Genomic DNA, 18,180 nt, shown 5'->3' with positions numbered 1-18,180 from the left:
TGATGCCACCAACACTATTTCAGATCTAGCATGACATGTCAGTCAAATAGTTTCCATCCTATTATTAGGGCTGTTCGTCATTTTCGAGTGGTCAGCTTATGTTGTGCATTGTTGCATCAGGATCAGTGTCTCGTCACTAGCCTCGTGCATCATCATATTTTCTCCAGAATATGAATGTGTTTGTTCTCTAGCAAACGAAGTGAGTGCGTGAGTGAGTGAGTGAGTGAGTGAGTATGGTTTTATGCCGCTTTCATCATCATTCGAGCAATATCACGACGGGGGACACCAGAAATTGGCTTCACACATTGTAAACATGTCGGGAATCTTCGGTGTGACGAGTGAACGCTTTAACCACCAGGCTACCCAACCGCCCCTCTCTAACACATAAACAGGACATGACAGTTACACCTATGCAGCCTGGCGTGACTGTATTGTCATTGTGCTGGGAAACCAGGACATGGATCCCTGTTCAGATATGCACACAGCTCATTGGTCGACGAGCTTGTTGTTATGGGTAACGGAGCAGTATAAAAGAGCTGTGACAGGCTATTGCGTTGTTTTCGCTAGTCTGCAGCTGATGTTTCAACCTGCGCTGGAGGCAGCCAGGACAGGTAGGCGCCATTTTGTTTCTTTGCCTTCATTATATGTGTTACGTGCATATCTGTCAGGACAGTATATAGTATGAGCAGTCTACATCGATAAGGACCAAGCCATGGCTATATCTGGTGTCTCACCAGTTCCATCTCACAGCCGATACATTGCTCGTAGGAATGCTTGAATAAGTGTCTGTACCACATTCTCCCCGACACACGGCGTTGCCACGACCACATAACATATCAAAGAATATTTTTACATATTCCCTTGAAACTACACCATCATATTGACCGATCTCACTGACTTAGAAATAAAAATAACTCACAGGCACATCAGACCCGTGAAGATCTTGGGTAGAATAGGTCTTCAGCAACCCATGCTTGCCGTAAAAGGCGACTTTGCTTGTCGTAAGAGGCGACTAACGGGATCGGTTGGTCAGGCTCGCTGACTTGGTTGATGCATGTCATCGATTCTAATTGCTCATTATATTAATCATTGGATTATAACTTTTACACACACGACGTTGGTTATTAGTGTTTACACACCATCTCGCCTTTTAAACGTTAAGAGCAAATTGTCTTGGTTTTGATATGCATTGATAGAAGTGAATAGTCATGGATTTTGTATGCATTGATAGAAGTGAATAGTCATGGTTTTGGTATGCATTGAAAGAAGTGAATTGTCTGTTTTGGAATGCATTGATAGCAGTGAATTGACACCTTTACAAAGACTAGTATGCAATACTAACCACGTTTTATCTCTCCCCGTGCAGATTCTGTAAAAAAGGCAAAACAGTAACAGTCACATCAGGAACGGGTTCACACTCGGGGTCATGTAGGACTGAAGGGGGGACGCGTGACGTCACACATTCAGACATTGAAAAGAAAAGAGAATTGAAATGTAAATATCGGAAAATGAATAACCTGAATACCATAGAAATCAAGCGTATTGTACAAATTGGGCACCAGAGAAATATCATTGCTTTCTTTCGCAAGTCAGCTACAAACGATTTAAATAGAATATTGGGTGACACACCGTACGCACAGTTAGACAACAATGAATCGATTGTGCAGCTCGGGAACGAGAATGTTGTATGCGTTTTGTTGGGTGACAAACTCCCCCTAAACATATTGGTAGGAGACACGGTCGTCGTGTACGTCCCCCCTGAATGTAACGGCAGGCCCCGAGTGTTTGTCTGCGAACAGAAAGGACCCGACAACCAGATCGTTACTCAATGTCACCTCAAGTCGCCACGGATCTTTGAACGTCGGAGATTTGCCAACTTCCGGCGACCGTGCTGTCACGTGACCAGATCTGTCCTGCTGCCAGCTGCTTCCGGCTCCAGTAAGACAGGTAAGGACAAAGGTTGAGGCAACTTAGTCATCTGAAATTCTGGATCCAATCTCCAGTTGACTTTGTTAATACCGTTTCCGTGCTGTGGGTTTCACCGACGTCGTCAGCGTTTACGACCTTCTGTAGTTACTGTATTCCTCCCACGTGAAGCTGAAACGCCCAGATTTAACTAAAGCACTGTTCAAAGCGGTGTTAAGCACTCACTCAATTAAAGAACCTGCTTTGGTAGAAGGTGACGCCTTACAAATGAGGATTGGGTGTCCAAATTAGAAGTAGAATATAAATAGTACTCACGTGAACTGATTAATTCTATGTGATGGGGACCCATAGCTGGCGATTGATGTTCAGGTGATCAACCAATGATTTGCTGAAGATACTAAAAAATCACTGTCAAATAGCTTCTGCCTACTCTCCTACTCACTCTCTTTAAAAGAAGAATATAAAATGTATAGCCAGCTTTAACTGATAGTAAACACAATGCCCTCCTATGTAGTAATATTTATTAATATTTGGGGCGGTCGGGTAGCCTAGTGGTTAAAGCGTTCGCTCGTCACGCCGAAGACCCGGGTTCGATTCCCGACATGGGTACAATGTGTGAAGCCCATTTGTGGTGTCCCCCGCCGTGATATTGCTGGAATATTGCTAAAAGCGGCGTAAAACCATACTCACTCATTATCAATATTTGTTACAAACAAATTGTGTATACATGTCTTTCCTTCTGTCAGCTGCGGGCCGTCATACGACCTTGACCTCCCAGGATTGCGATGTCCTGACCATCAGGCATGGTGGCACTCACCAGACTCATCCAAGGGGAAGAGGGAAACCTTGCTACAGGACCTTCACTCCTTCACTCCAGCCCATCTCAGTTCAAATGAGTGGCTACGTACCCTTCGTGCCTGAGAAGATCCTTCACCGCGACTAGGAGGGTTGTATCTCTTCCTTATGCTGTCTCAACACGTGTGTTTCATGAGGTTAAGGAGGGGGCCATATTTGTGAATGTCGCGTGAAAATATTCTCAGGCAATTTAGAAAAAAAAAACACATTCATTCCAGTTAGGAATACCCTGTAGGCCATATTGGCTTATATCTATGGCATCTGTATATTGACCATCCATAACATGCAATTGCAATGTTAGTTAATAAATATATATATATTCATCATACTGTCAGCTTGTAAAATATACACGTTATATTTAGAATATACCATGTACCCTCGTAAGCCATATTGGCTTATATCTATGAATTCTGTATATTGATCCTTTTTAACTTGCAATGTTATTATATATATTATACTGTCAGCTTGTATTTTATGTACATGTATATTTAGTATAGACCATGTACCCTTGTAAGCCATATTGGCTCATATATATGGCATCTGTACTTTGACCACTCATATCTTGCAATGTTATTATATATATTATTATATCTTATTCTGTTAGCTTGTCTGTAAGCTTGTAGGCCGCCTCCGTAGTCTAGTGGTAGAGAGTCCGCCCGAAGAGCGGAAGGTCCGGGGTTCGATCCCAAGCCGCGTCATACCAAAAGACGTAATGAGATGGTACTTGTTGTTACCCTGTCTGGCGCTCGGCATTAAGGGACTAAAACAAGGACTGGTCGGCTCGGAGTCTGTATACTGTGTCTGAGTGGGGTATTCATGGCATGCGGCATGGTATCTCCGTGTGCTAGCACTATAAATCGGCATCAGTCCGGACTAGTACAAGCAGCCACACAAACACACACACACACACACACACACACACACAAACACACACACACACACACACACACACACACACACACACACACACACACACACACACATGTGCATGCATGCTGCTATGTAAGTGCAATAATCTTGGACGCGACGTTTAACTCAACTGTTAGCTTGTATACTATAAACATGTAAACTGATAAGCAAAAGAAACTTTACCTCTCAGCTGAATTGATTATGAGGTTAATTCGCAATTGAAAATATCCTGTCAGCCATATTATATCCAAAAATGAACAGTAATGAACTGTGAAAATATTGTTTTATATAAAACTTATAAAACTTAAAAAAGGGAAAATTCACATAATTGGTATGTTAGACATCTTATTTTTAAAAACCATAAATTTGCTATTTTCGGCAAACATTTACATTTCAAACATGGTTGGGGTGATGTGATTGCAAATTCAATTCTTACTCCAGGTCTTCAGCAACCCATGCTTGTCGTAAAAGGTGACTATGCTTGTCGTAAGGGGCGACTAACGGGATCGGGTGGTCAGGTTCGCTGACTTGGTTGATGCATGTCATTGTATCTCAATTGCGTGGATCGACGCTCATGATGTCAATCACTGGATTGTCTGATCCAGACTCTATTATATACAGACCGCCGTCATATAGCTGGAATATTGCTGAGTGCGGCGTTAAACAACAAACAACCAACAACAACCATCTTACTCCAGTCTTCATTAAATTTATTTATTTTGTCACAAAGTTATCTAGCCACAGATTACTTTTTACAAACTGTTGCAGCAATTGTTAAATAGATGTAATCAAATTTAAAATTTCTTTCAATTTTCAATTACATAAACTCGGTATAATTTCTTTTGCTTCTCAGTGTATATTTATTATACACAACGTACCCTTGTAAGTCATGCTGGATGAATGTATTTTTGTAGTACGCAAATGTTTGTGAGACATACACAAATCTGTATGTATAATATGTAAAACAACACTCAATCACTTAATCATGCTTTCATATGAGCGATTGATGTGTAGCCTGCAGAGATTTCTTTGATTAAAAAAACCAGCAAAACATATCATTTTCGACGTAATGAATGTGTGTGCATATTATTGCATAACTTAAGAGGAAAGGGTGGGAGGACAACGGGTGGGAGGAGAGCGGGGTGGGAGGAGAGCGGGTTGGGGGAGAACGGGTGGGGGGAGAACGGGGTGGGAGAAGAGCAGGGTGGGAGGAGAGCGGTCGGGAGGAGAGCGGGATAGGGGGAGAACGGGTGGGAGGGGAACGGGTGGGAGGAGAGCGGTCGGGAGGAGAGCGGGATAGGGGGAGAACGGGTGGGAGGGGAACGGGTGGGAGGAGAGCGGGTGGGAGGAGAGCGGGATGGGGGGAGAACGGGTGGGAGGGGAACGGGTAGGAGGAGAGCGGGTGGGAGGGAAGCGGGTGGGAAGAGAGCGGGATGGGGGGAGAACGGGTGGGAGGGGAACGGGTGGGAGGAGAGCGGGTCGGAGGAGAGCGGGGTGGGGGAGAACGGGTGGGAGGAGAACGGGTGGGAGGAGAGCGGGGTGGGGGAGAACGGGTGGGAGGAGAGCGGGTGGGAGGGAAGCGGGTGGGAAGAGAGCGGGGTGGGAGCAGAGCGGATGGGAGATGGGAGGCAGTGAGGATGGCGGGCTCTTGTGGGTCGGGAGGGAGTGGGAGGTCTGAGGATGGTGGCCAGTCTCGCTTACTTGGTTGATGGGAGGAGAGCGGGTGGGATATGGTAGATTTGGAGCGGGAGGGAGTGGGAGGTCTGAGGATGGTGGGCTCTTGTTGGTCGGGAGGGAGAGGGAGGTCTGAGGATGGTGGGCTCTTGTGGGTCGGGAGGGTAGGGTAGAACTATTCCTGTATGGAATACAACTGTAAACCGTATCGGTTAAACCAATGCGTGTGCATTACATTGTGTTTCTCTTGCTAAGTAGATGGTGATTATTCACATAATTTATCAATGGAAGTGTTTCAGTATCCTCAAAGAGGAATTTTGTAGATGGCCTGCGTGTATTGGTATGATTGTGCCCACATGATGGCAACTGATGGTACATTCACTTGTCACAATAAAACAGCTTAAGAGATGACGCTTTGTGTTTATTGTGTCTCTTCTTGAGTTTCCTATTCATAAACACGTGGGATATTATTTAGAAATCACATCAAAGTATGACGGGAGTCAGGCGTAACGAATTCTGTATTAGTTATCCATTTCAAGGACCTGTCTGTGCAGCGATTGCTGAGTTACAGAAGTTGTCATGGATAACACATCACAGTGAAGGAGTCACTTATGATCTGATGCCACCAACACTATTTCAGACATATCCTGACATGTCAGTCAAATAGTCTTCCATCCTATTATTAGGACCGTTGGTCATTTTCGAGTGGTCAGCTTATGTTGTGCATTGTTGCATCAGGATCAGTGTCTCGTCACTAGCCTCGTGCATCATATTTTATCCAGAATATGAATGTGTTTGCTCTCTAGCATACGAAGTGAGTGCGTGAGTGAGTGAGTGAGTGAGTATGGTTTTATGCCGCTTTCATCAACATTCGAGCAATATGACGACGGGCGACACCAGAAATGGGCTTCACACATTGTAAACATGTCGGGAATCTTCGGTGTGACGAGTGAACGCTTTAACCACTAGGCAACCCGACCGCCCCTCTCTAACACATAAACAGGACAAGACAGTTACACCTATGCAGCCTGGCGTGACTGTGTTGTCATTGTGCTGGTAAACCAGGACATGGATCCCTGTTCAGATATGCACACAGCTCATTGGTCGACGAGCTTGTTGTTATGGGTAACGGAGCAGTATAAAAGAGCTGTGACAGGCTATTGCGTTGTTTTCGCTAGTCTGCAGCTGATGTTTCAACCTGCACTGGAGGCAGCCAGGACAGGTAGGCGCCATTTTGTTTCTTTGCCTTCATTATATGTGTTACGTGCATATCTGTCAGGACAGTATATAGTTCGAACAGTCTACATCGATAAGGACCAAGCCATGCCTATATCTGGTTTTACGCCACCAGTTCCATCTCACAGCCGATACATTGCTCGTAGGAATGCTTGAATAAGTGTCTGTACCACATTCTCCCCGACACACGGCGTTGCCACGACCACATAACATATCAAAGAATATTTTTACATATTCCCTTGAAACTACACCATCATATTGACCGATCTCACTGACCTAGAAACAAACATAACTCACAGGCACATCAGACCCGTGAAGATCTGGGGTAGAATAGGTCTTCAGCAACCCATGCTTGCCGTAAAAGGCGACTATGCTTGTCGTAAGAGGCGACTAACGGGATCGGTTGGTCAGGCTCGCTGACTTGGTTGATGCATGTCATCGATTCTAATTGCGTGGATCGATGCTCATTATATTAATCATTGGATTATAACTTTTACACACACGACGCTGGTTATTAGTGTTTACACACCATCTCGCCTTTTAAACGCTATGAGCAAATTGTCTTGGTTTTGGTATGCATTGATAGAATTAAATAGTCATGGTTTTGGTATGCACTGAAAGAAGGGAATTGTCTGTTTTGGAATGCATTGATGGCAGTGTCTCAGCATACTGTAAGCGGAAAGCCACAAGTTATACAGGTCTCAGACGTATACCATAGGTGATACTCCGGAGCAATTGTATGGTACTTACAAACCTAGAAACATAATCGGAAAGCTAGACATGGATGTGTATAGGATTATGTTCGTTTATCCCGCCAATCATAAGCACTCAGTTCTCACAGAATGTTCATATGTTTAACCATATGAATCATATCCTGTGTTTATAATGTGTTTGTTATTTGCTTTATTTCCTTTATCAGCTGCGGGCCGTCATACAACATTGACGCCAAGGGGTTGTGATGTCCTGACCATCCAGAATGGTGCCACTCAACGGACACATCCAAGGGGTTGCGATGTCCTGACCATCCAGAATGGTGCCACTCAACGGACACATCCAAGGGGTTGCGATGTCCTGACCATCCAGAATGGTGCCACTCAACGGACACATCCAAGGGGTTGCGATGTCCAGAACGGCACCAGACATTGGACACCTCCCAGAAGAGGGAGGTCCCATCACAGGAAGTACAAGCTTCTTCATCCCATTGGCATCAAGGCTGCTTTTGTCTGAGCTGTTCACCGGGGATAGTATGCGTAACATTCTTCGATGAATTAATTAGTTCGTAATTATTTTCTCAGGCAGTTTCGAACAGATGCCTATTCCAGTTAGGAATAGAACGTAAGCCATATTGGCTTGTATTAGCAACAAAGTGAATATTCAATATACAAGGTTTAGATTTTTCGCCAATCTAGACTGCTATTGATCGATATTCATAATATACATGTACCCTTGTGAGCCATACTGGCATCCAAAAAGCTATGTTATTATGTAACATATAACTGTAAGCCGTATCGGCTAACCTTCGCATATCATGTTTACAAAATATACAGATATATATTGTTAGAAATCTTGGTGAATATATATGTTGGCAAGCATTGGAAAGCATTATTCAACTTACCATTGTAAACAGTATCGGGTAACATTCTGATACAACATATTACTGTGAGCCCTATCGGCTACCCTAAATCTGTATGTATGTTATTATACAACTCACTATGCAGCTGGTATCACACATCCAATAATAATTCTTATTGTCCAACCTTCTATTGTAGGCTTTAACTGAATATGGTATTGTTATTTACATGTATACCAACAACATTAGCTAAAATTGTACATTCATTATCATATGCCTTATTGTCAAATAGTAGTTTATATTTATCATACTACTTGTCTTATTCATGATATAATAGTTAGTTGCAAGCCTCAGTAAGCAGCATTACGTTGATAAGAATATGTATGTTTTCATAACTTATTATTCAAGCAGCCCCGTAAGGGGTGAGATTTATTAGATAAGTTCATATGAGCGGCAGTTGGTCTCATTACCTTTTTACACTTGGACTAAAGATATAATGAAGGACTAACGTATGGCTGAACTGATAACCAAATGCCAAGTTTTCCAACCTGGAAAGGAATCCACCACGTCTTTACCTACTCTCTTCTGTACATCACCTTGGGGCAAGGACTTTCTAAAATATTAGCTAAATGCTCCCTCAGATCTAAGAAATCAGCCTTCTTTGCACATTTTAGCTATTACATTTGGCTTTGATTAAAGTTCATAATATACACATTGACAGATCACAGTGTAAATCAGTCACACTTTCACAATGTATTTTCATTATTACCTTATTTGGCCATATTGCATTTATAATATTTTCCAAGCATTTCCATTTAAGATATCGCAGTGTACTGCTCTCATACGAACTTGTATATAGTCAGTGTGGCTGTAACGTCAGACCTCCCTGGGGATACAGTTGAAACAGTTTGGTGGATATTTAGCGTGGTGTTGAAATTGTTTTTCTCCATAACACGATAAAACGTAGTGTTGTATACTACGTCCGCTGTCATACTGTTTGTACATTCTTCCCCATTGTATCACTACATATCTTACTGGGATGTTGGGGTATCTATCAAGCGGCGTTCCTTGCTCCATTGGGCATTGGAGTTCACACAAAAAGTGAATTAACAACACTTTCTTTGTAAATTTTGTCTAATGTTGAATATGCTGATGTTCTTTGAAACATTTTACAATAGAAAGATGGTCATTTATTTATGTAGGTGTCACATATTAGTTTTAACAGACAATATTCACCTCAGAAATGTATTTGCCATTTCCATCAAATTATGTCTTTCTAAATTGAGCCAAGGCCAATATGACAAAATACATTGATCCCACTTGTCCAAATACCATCAATAAGAAACTTGAACACAAGACACTCATGACACTCATGACATCGTGCATGTTCCACGTTCACAGCAGGCGATAGTAACTGTCGTCAAGGTCCTCACTTTTATGATATGTCACGTACGGGTCTTTCATGGCAATGTGACAACTGTCTTCCATTCAATGTTTATTGTTATGCTGACTATTTCATGTTTTCTGTTATGTCAGACTTTGATACAACCATATCTCAGGGAAAGGTGTTCCTATACAAACACATATGTCCAGTATTAATGTATTCTTGCATTTCATAAGCAGGCGTTATTGTTGTTTTATTACAATTATTAAATATATCTTCAAGTTTTTTATGATGTGTTTGGTACTGACAGCTGTTGAATAAAGTGCATAACTGAATACTTTTGAGTCACTTATTAAAGTTAATACTTAAATGAAAGCGACAGGACTTTTAGGGTGGTGTTGAAATTGTTTTTCCTCATAACACGATAAAAACGTGATGTTGTATTCTACGTCCGCTGTCATACTGTTTGTACATTCTTCCCCATTGTATCACTACATATCTTACTGGAATGTTGGGATATCTATGAAGTAACATTACAACGCATGTTTCTAAAGTGGCGTTACTTGTTCCATTGGACATTTGAGTTCACACTAAACGCGGGTTCGCAACCATAAATTGATCCTTACTTTGTAGTTTTTTGTTTAATGTGGAATTCGCCAGTGTTCTTGGCAACATTTTACATCATCAGCAACGTGGCCATTTATAAATATAGGTGTCACATTTTAAATTTAACGGACAATATTCATCTCAGATATGTACATGCCATTTCCATCAAATTATGTCTTTCTAAATTGAGCCAAGGTCAAAATGACAACATACATTAATCCCACTTGTCCAAATACCATCAATAAGAAACTTGAACACAAGACACTCATGACACTCATGACATCGTGCATGTTCCACGTTCACAGCAGGCGATAGTAACTGTCGTCAAGGTCCTCACTTTTATGATATGTCACGTACGGGTCTTTCATGGCAATGTGACAACTGTCTTCCATTCAATGTTTATTGTTATGCTGACTATTTCATATTTTCTGTTATGTCAGACTTTGATACAACCATATCTCAGGGAAAGGTGTTCCTATACAAACGCATATGTCCAGTATTAATGTATTCTTGCATTTCATAAGCAGGCGTTATTGTTGTTTTATTACATTGTTAAATATATCTTCAAGTTTTTTATGATGTGTTTGGTACTGACAGCTGTTGAATAAAGTTTATAACTGAATACTTTTGAGTCACTTTTTAAGGTAAATGCTTAAATGAAAGCAACAGGACTCTGCAATATACCCTGATGATAGAGCAGGCTTTGTAAAATATTGAATATTGTCATTTGAACATGGGTGGAAGACATTTACCACTTTGGGTATGGTCCCTTAACAAATCTAGGATCATGTTCAGGGAGAACCTGGATACCTTAGGGACCCCATGTCATCTAAATGTAGACCGCCTCCGTGGTCTAGTGGTAGAGCGTCCGCCGGAGAGCGGAAGGTCCGGGGTTCGATCCCCGGCCGCGTCATACCAAAAGACGTTAAAAGATGGTACTTGTTGTTACCCTGTCTGGTGCTCGGCATTAAAGGGCTAAAACAAGGACTGGTCGGCTCGGAGTCAGTATACTGTGTCTGAGTGGGGTATGAATGTTAAACTGCAGCATGGTATCTCAGTGTGCTAGCACTATAAATCGGCATCAGTCCGGTCTAGAAAAAGCAGCCACACACACGTACATGCACGTCGCTATATAAGTGCAGTAATCTTGGACGCGACGTTAAACCCCATTTCACCTCACCCCATCTAAATGTATAAAGACACGAATCATTGTTAACATACAGTGGACAAAACAGATGTTCGAGAAATGACGGAGCATGTCCTGCCCAAGTTTACCACCGACTGTTGGGGTCAAAGACGTTTATTTCTATTTATAGAATAGCCGTCATATACGACGTAGAAATGCAAACGTTTTGTTTTGTCGCTGTGTGTCACCGGCATACGATGAATATCTGATAACGCAATCAAATCATTGGACTTTGTTTGTATATCGAGTGAATGTTCAACATGGAAATCTATATATATTTCACCATGTAGAAATATCAGCCTTTACAGAACATCATGTCTGTTTTCCTTTTATGCTCACACGAAAGGGAAACGAATTTCTGACACAAAATGTTGATTCAACACAGTAATGTATTGAAATACACGTGTGTTATATTAGAGTAACGAAATAATAAGCTTTGGGCAAACCACAGTAATATAAAGACAGATTTACTGTTCTTTACTGTACATGAGAAGCTTGACATTTTCCTTTGAATTTTGAGAACTTGATTCGTCAACCTAATTTTCGGGACACATTTTTTTCTCAATTATCTTCAAATTAATTCAAATTCATGTAAATTAAAATCATATTTACACACATTGAACTATTTGCCTGTGCCAAATAGAAACTAATGTTTAAACTTTTTTGAACACTTGTGAAAAAAGCTTCCAATATGAAAATAAGAAAAGAAAAGAAAAATAAGAAAACTTTATGGATAACAACTTCTGGTGATTGCATATAGCGATGTTTCGATGTAGATCACCATGTGATGAGAGGTATATAGCCATGACGTGTTGTGATAAGCAGCAGATAAGTATTTACAACAACAGGTTATAGATAACAAGTTGCATATAGATAATGTGATGAAGCCAAATGTACAGTGAATATAACAAAATAGAAACACAGGCAATGAAGCTCACGGGTAATGATAACTGTCATGTAAGCAAGTGATTCTCGTGCTTGAACTGAGGTCAAAAACTTAAGGGAGCGTCTCAAAATTAAAGAAACACTTCCCTTCTTCAGCAACTCTTCATCAATATCCGTATGTTCGGTGTCGTCATACGAAGCCAGACTAATTACAACATGTGCTCTGTGCAGACCATAAAATCCGACAGTGATGAACCGCCTTTGTGAGGCAGGGATCCGAGCCGGTGCACGTCCGCAATATTCGTCGAGAGTGGATCTTTACAATACATGGTACAAGACGCTTTTCAGTTTTGAGTTTGAGAACATGCTCACGGAAAGTATAGGAAATATAGAGCCCCGAACAAGGCTATATATGTTTCTTATTTAGTATTCCTCTTCAGACTACATGTATATCTGAGTCATCTTCAGACAACTCTTCCTCAATATCAGTATCAGTTTCGTTGTCATCATCCGAAGCTTGGCTGATTATATTTGGGTTGACACGTGCTCTCTGGAGACAATCTTCTTTTGAACAATTGGTTTCTATTAAGGTACAAGCAAACATTTTGATGAGTGTAAATATGACTACGTGTGTCCCAAAACAGGTTGACGGACTATACAACAGCAAATCTGACTGCGTGCCTCTGTGAGGCAGGGCTCAGAGCCAGGACTCCGTCGAGAGTTGATCTTTACAGTGAGTGAGTGAGTTTGGTTTTTCGCCGCTTTTAACAGTATTCCACTCATATCACGGCGTGTCAGCTAAATGTGGGAGGAAAACTCGAAGTGATGCAGGTCTCAGACGTTTACCACTTCGGTGAAACCCACGAGCACTGGTATGGTGCTGACAAACCTAGAAACATAATAGGGGCGAACCGGGATTCGAACCCACAATCATAGGTTTCTGGCGTGCCCAAGGGACGCAACTCTGCACAGCGAATCGCGGCGCCTTAGGCGACTGGGCCACCCGTGCCCCCCTTGATCTTTACAATATATGGTACAACACTCTTTTCAGTTTTGAGTATGTTATCAATAGGTTGCACGTTGTGATATGGAGAATATATAACAAGGATATGTATGTTTTTTTGTGTTTTATTTAGTTTTTCTCTTTCAAGGGGTTTTCTAATTATTTCAGCATGATCATCCTTTATAGTTAAAACATTATGCATGCTATTTTCTCAGCCTTAAAGGATTAAACAAAAATTTGAAAATATTGAATCGTTAATTTCATACAACCATGTCCTGTGTTAACAAATCATACATTACGGCTCGAGCCCATTGGCTGTGTTGGTTGTGTTTACGCCGCTTTTAACACTATTTCAATTGTAACGCAGCATGTCAGCTTAATATGGAATGTAGACGAATACCACTTCAGTTGAAACCGTGGTGCTGAAAAACCAACCATCATTGACAGAGGGGAATCTGAGATTTGAACCCATGACAAGTGATCCTGGTACGACCATGGGACTACCTCTGATTTAAACCACCGGGCCACCATTGTCTTCTTGTTTCACGGTAATGATCCAGGTTTAGTCTTGCAGAATTACCAGTCTTACTGGAGATGCCACCTATCCTCAGTCACAGTATCACATCATTTAGTCAATGGTGCAACAACAAATGTAATTTTGTCAAAGTGTTCCCTCTGCCCCCATTCAGTGGATTCCTCTGGGGCAACCTGACCCTTCTTAGCCTGACTGCAGCACAACACGCTGGCGAATATAATCAAACCCAGGAGCACCGTACCACCGAACCCGCCAACCGCCACCAGGAACCCAGCGTCTAGACCGTCAGCAGACTCCACTGGAGACGTTGTAGTTGTAGTCGTAGACGTGGTTGATGGAATTTGAACATGAACGCGGAATGTTCTCTCGTCCTTTGCTTTATCGTTAGCAGCTTGAACTGTCCATACTCCATCATCAGTAGCGAGAGCAGTCAGATCAGTGTTGACATCCCTTCTTGTCTTGTACCGGGGGTCGGAGATGGAAACACTCGGAGCTGAGATCATGGTCCCGTCGGGTTTCACCCAGGTCACATTTGGGAATAGATCACCTTCAATTTGACAGGTAATGTGTAGCATATCCCCCTGTTTCACGGTATAGGGATCGCCACACTGAAGGATTTTGGGTGGAATACAAGTGAAGTCCTTATCTGCAGTATGGTAAATTGTGTGGTATTTCAGTAGAGTTGGGGAAGCACAAGCAGGAACACTGCCAGAATACACCGAATACATAATACTCTGGTTGAGGTGCTTCAGCCATTGAATGTCACACGTGCATCTCCAGGGGTTGTCTAAAAGCTGGATGATTTTCAGTTTCTGAAAGACTGCCTCGAATGAATCTGGAATAGTTGCTAATCTATTGCCGGACAGGTCTAATATCTTAAGGCTTGACAATTGTTGAAATGTTTGCACAGACACCTTTTCAAGATTATTTCCGTGGAGATCAAGCTGTCTGAGACGTGTTAACCCATTGAACATAGCAGCGGACGCACGCCCAATGCTAAGGTCGCCCAGAATAAGATCTTGCAGGTTGTTCAAAGAAGCAAAAGCGTTATCGGCGATCTTACATCCCGTGTTTCCAGTCAGATCCACCAGAAAAACACCATTTAATCCATGGAAGATCTTAGAGTTTATCTGGGAGATTTTATTATGTTTCAGTGCAATGCGTTTTATTTCGGTCAGTCCTTGAAACAGATCATCATCTAACTTTGACACCTCACTATACGAAACGTAGAAATTCTCAATTTTCGAGAACACTGACAAATCTGAGTGTGTCAATGTTGCTATAGAGTTCTTGTTACCGAAGGTGCCTTGCAGGTTTATACCAATGGTACTTGATGGCAGACCTAGCGGAAATGACGTCATCTTTGGCTGACATGTCACATGACCAGAAACTGCACAGACGCAGTTGCTGGGGCAGGTTGGTGACGTCACAAAACCGAAGACACAGAGCACTAGGAACGCTCCAGAAGAAGCACGCTTAACGCTGGAGAAGAACATAATGACGTCACTGGCCGCACGGCATTGTCCTGATGTTGTCCTTGTGCAGGTGTGCATCGAGCGTGACCTGCGGCAATGGTACAATGTAGTCAATAGAACGAACATAAATATGACATGGCTTAACAGTTGACCTTTTCCAATATTAATTGATAATTGTTTTCAATGCTGATGTAAACAAAAAGAAACATGGATAACTAAAGTACAAGGGCCATCATGTCTTCATTGCTTGACTCAGAATATAGGAATTGTGACCTCTTCTACAACAAACAGTTGTTCAACCTAAGCGCTATTAGTCGACGTGACATATCAAATTGGTAAAATGATATTACTGTTTGTGGATGGCATTTATCATGGGACGCTATTATCAATGACGGCATTTCCAGATAGGCGACTCTCACATGCAGATAGGCGGGTCAATGTTTATTATAGCCCTTAGTCACAACGTACAGTGGACAGGAGTATGTGTATCGGGTTTTCACCCTGCTTTGAACAGTGTTCCAGTTATATCATGGTGTGTCACTTGTATGTGGGAGGAAAGCCCTGCGTGTTGCAGGTTTTAGAGGCTTGCCACTTTCGTGAAATTATATAGAACGGGTATGGTGCGGTAAGACCAAGGGTCATAATCAGGGTTAATTTAACCCGCGGATCAGCGGATCCTGCACAGCTAATTGCGGTACATTTTATATCTGAACCACCTGTCTTCCTTGTACTTAAACAATATGAATCCGCACTTTTCATGTTTCTCTGTTATTCTCTGTGAGTGTGTGTGTGTGTGTGTGTGTGTGTGTGTGTGTGTGTGTGTGTGTGTGTGTGTGTGTGTGTGTGTGTTATGTGTTTGTGCGTGTAGAGTGTGCGTGTGCGTATTTATGTGTTGCGTGTTTGTGGGTATGATGTGTGGCTGTGCCTGCGTGTGTGCGTGAGAGAGAGAGAGAGAGAGAGAGAGACGTGTGTGTGTGTGTGTGTGTGTGTGTGTGCGTGTGCGTGTGCGTATTTATGTGTTGCGTGTTTGTGGGTATGATGTGTGGCTGTGCCTGCGTGTGTGCGTGAGAGAGAGAGAGAGAGAGAGAGAGAGAGAGACGTGTGCGTGTTTTTATGTAGTGAGGATGTTTGCATGTTTCTTCATGTGTTTGTGTCTCTGTGTGTATCGTCGATTGCTTGATTCAGATGAGTAGTATATATAGGTATAGGTGTCAAAACGTTTACAGTGAACTTAGTCAGTCGTGTATGATATACATGCAAAAATGACAACCACCAACAATGAGGAAGCATCCATATGATTTCTAGAAAAAGGGTGGGTGGGTGGGGTGGGGGGTGGGGGGTGAATCCTTTGTTCAGAAAGATGCGCAAGATGACGGTTTGTAAGCTGTAGTGAAAACAATGAATAGTTTGTTTTAAGGAAAATACCCAAACGTCCAAGTTTTGTGGGCGGCAGTGTAAAACCCAACTCACTCACTCACTCACTCACTCACTCACTCACTCACTCACTCACTCACCCTGATAACATAAGCACCACGCAATAATCTCATCGACATATTAACGCTTGTATATAGATATGGCTCTTGAAAGTTGTTAGATGCTTCAACATATGTGACGTCGATATAGAAATATGTCGAATACTTTCTTTGCTTTAATACTATCAATAACACCAAAAGGACTATGCTCTGTGTTAATCAACAATTAAAAAAGAGAATATTCTGTTTGACAATGTTTGAATGTGTGTGATAGACACACTTTATTAACAATCTGAAAAACAAAATACTCTACATCTGAGCAAAAAAAACCATAATCATCCATATCTGATTACCCAGTGAAATTAGATACCAGTATTAAAGTAATTACCTAAGAGCAGGCAATTTACAAAAAATCTGAAATTACGCATTACTCTTATTCGCAATCAGGGACATAAAACTCGACCTTTCTATGACCATTGAACAGTCCTGCTCATAGCTAAACACGAGAACTGAGTCTTTGGTGATTCGTACACGATTTCAATGACAAACATAAAATACTACAGCAATATTATTAATATTCATTGTTCAGATTGACTGTACTCGTAATTTCCACACATGCAATGCAAGAAACTCACCATGTTAGGAAAAATATCCTTGTTCCCCTCCCTCTTGACCTTTGTTCAAATAGAAATGCCCCAACCTCTTTACCCTGTGATATCACAGAGTTCTTTAGTTTGCTCTGATCTTAAATTACCCTGCCTCAGAGATAAGGACTGAACCAGATCAAGCTGTTCGTTTTGAGTAATATGTACATGTATTCTATACATCAATATTACTGGTGGCTTTCAATATGATTCTGTGGAGACTTAACTTGGTCTACTTATCAGTGATACCACAAAAGATGTATGTTTCCCTGCAAATTAATTTTGATAATGTAATAAATGGATTCATATGAATGACAACACTGTCGGGCACCGTGTATATAAATGTTTGGGTGAGTGCTGATAAGCGCACATGCCATTCACGCAGATAAGAGCGTCTGAATGTATGTACTGATCCTCCCGATCAGCCCATGCTCCGCTGTGTTAATGGCGTCAAGGCAACTCTCCCCGCCTGCAGAATACGTCCCAAGTGAGAATTGAGTGGTCAACATGGCTGCCGGTTATAAGGAGGACTTTATAGGACCTGTAATTGTACCCGTGACCGGGAAGGCAAATTGTATAATCATATACAGTAAACTACGGTTATAACGAACATGCTTCTAACGAACTGACGGATATAACGAACTATTTTTTTGGTCCTGTCTATTTTCTGTACATTTGCTGACATGAACTACGGGTATATCGAATTAAAATTAGTGGTACCCTTGAGTTCGTTATAACCGTAGTTTACTTTATATGTACATAGGGAACTGAGGTCAGATGAAGTGGGTTTTAACGCTGCACATCCCATTTGAGATTATAT

General features: G+C 41.8%; 2 protein-coding genes and 1 long non-coding RNA gene across 3 annotated transcripts; 2 read left to right on the top strand and 1 right to left on the bottom strand.

Annotated features, from left to right (window-relative positions):
* The first annotated feature begins 370 nt into the window (after positions 1-370).
* Positions 371-3,371, top strand: LOC124134405. The gene is made up of 3 exons (XM_046499192.2): positions 371-611; positions 1,367-1,947; positions 2,673-3,371. The coding sequence occupies exons 2-3, from the start codon at positions 1,509-1,511 to the stop codon at positions 2,867-2,869; spliced, it is 636 nt and encodes a 211-aa protein (XP_046355148.1). The 5' UTR covers positions 371-611; positions 1,367-1,508; the 3' UTR covers positions 2,870-3,371.
* A 1,878-nt stretch (positions 3,372-5,249) lies between these two features.
* LOC124134406 lies at positions 5,250-10,782 on the top strand. Its single transcript, XR_006861089.2, has 2 exons — positions 5,250-6,586; positions 7,520-10,782. It is a non-coding gene; the product is annotated as an uncharacterized LOC124134406 (long non-coding RNA).
* A 2,563-nt stretch (positions 10,783-13,345) lies between these two features.
* LOC124134478 (leucine-rich repeat and fibronectin type-III domain-containing protein 2-like) lies at positions 13,346-17,465 on the bottom strand. The gene is made up of 2 exons (XM_046499321.2): positions 17,352-17,465; positions 13,346-15,332 (listed from the first exon to the last, which is right to left on the bottom strand). Exon 2 carries the CDS (start codon positions 15,320-15,322, stop codon positions 13,859-13,861), a length of 1,464 nt encoding a protein of 487 aa, XP_046355277.1. The 5' UTR covers positions 15,323-15,332; positions 17,352-17,465; the 3' UTR covers positions 13,346-13,858.
* Between the last annotated feature and the right edge of the window lie 715 nt (positions 17,466-18,180).

The sequence above is a fragment of the Haliotis rufescens genome, unplaced genomic scaffold (genome assembly GCF_023055435.1).
Source record: "Haliotis rufescens isolate VD_foot unplaced genomic scaffold, xgHalRufe1.0.p SCAF_35, whole genome shotgun sequence".
In the NCBI taxonomy this organism is placed as follows: domain Eukaryota; kingdom Metazoa; phylum Mollusca; class Gastropoda; order Lepetellida; family Haliotidae; genus Haliotis; species Haliotis rufescens.
The sequence above is the reverse complement of the archived record's forward strand: the minus strand, read 5'-3'. Positions and strand labels throughout refer to the sequence as shown.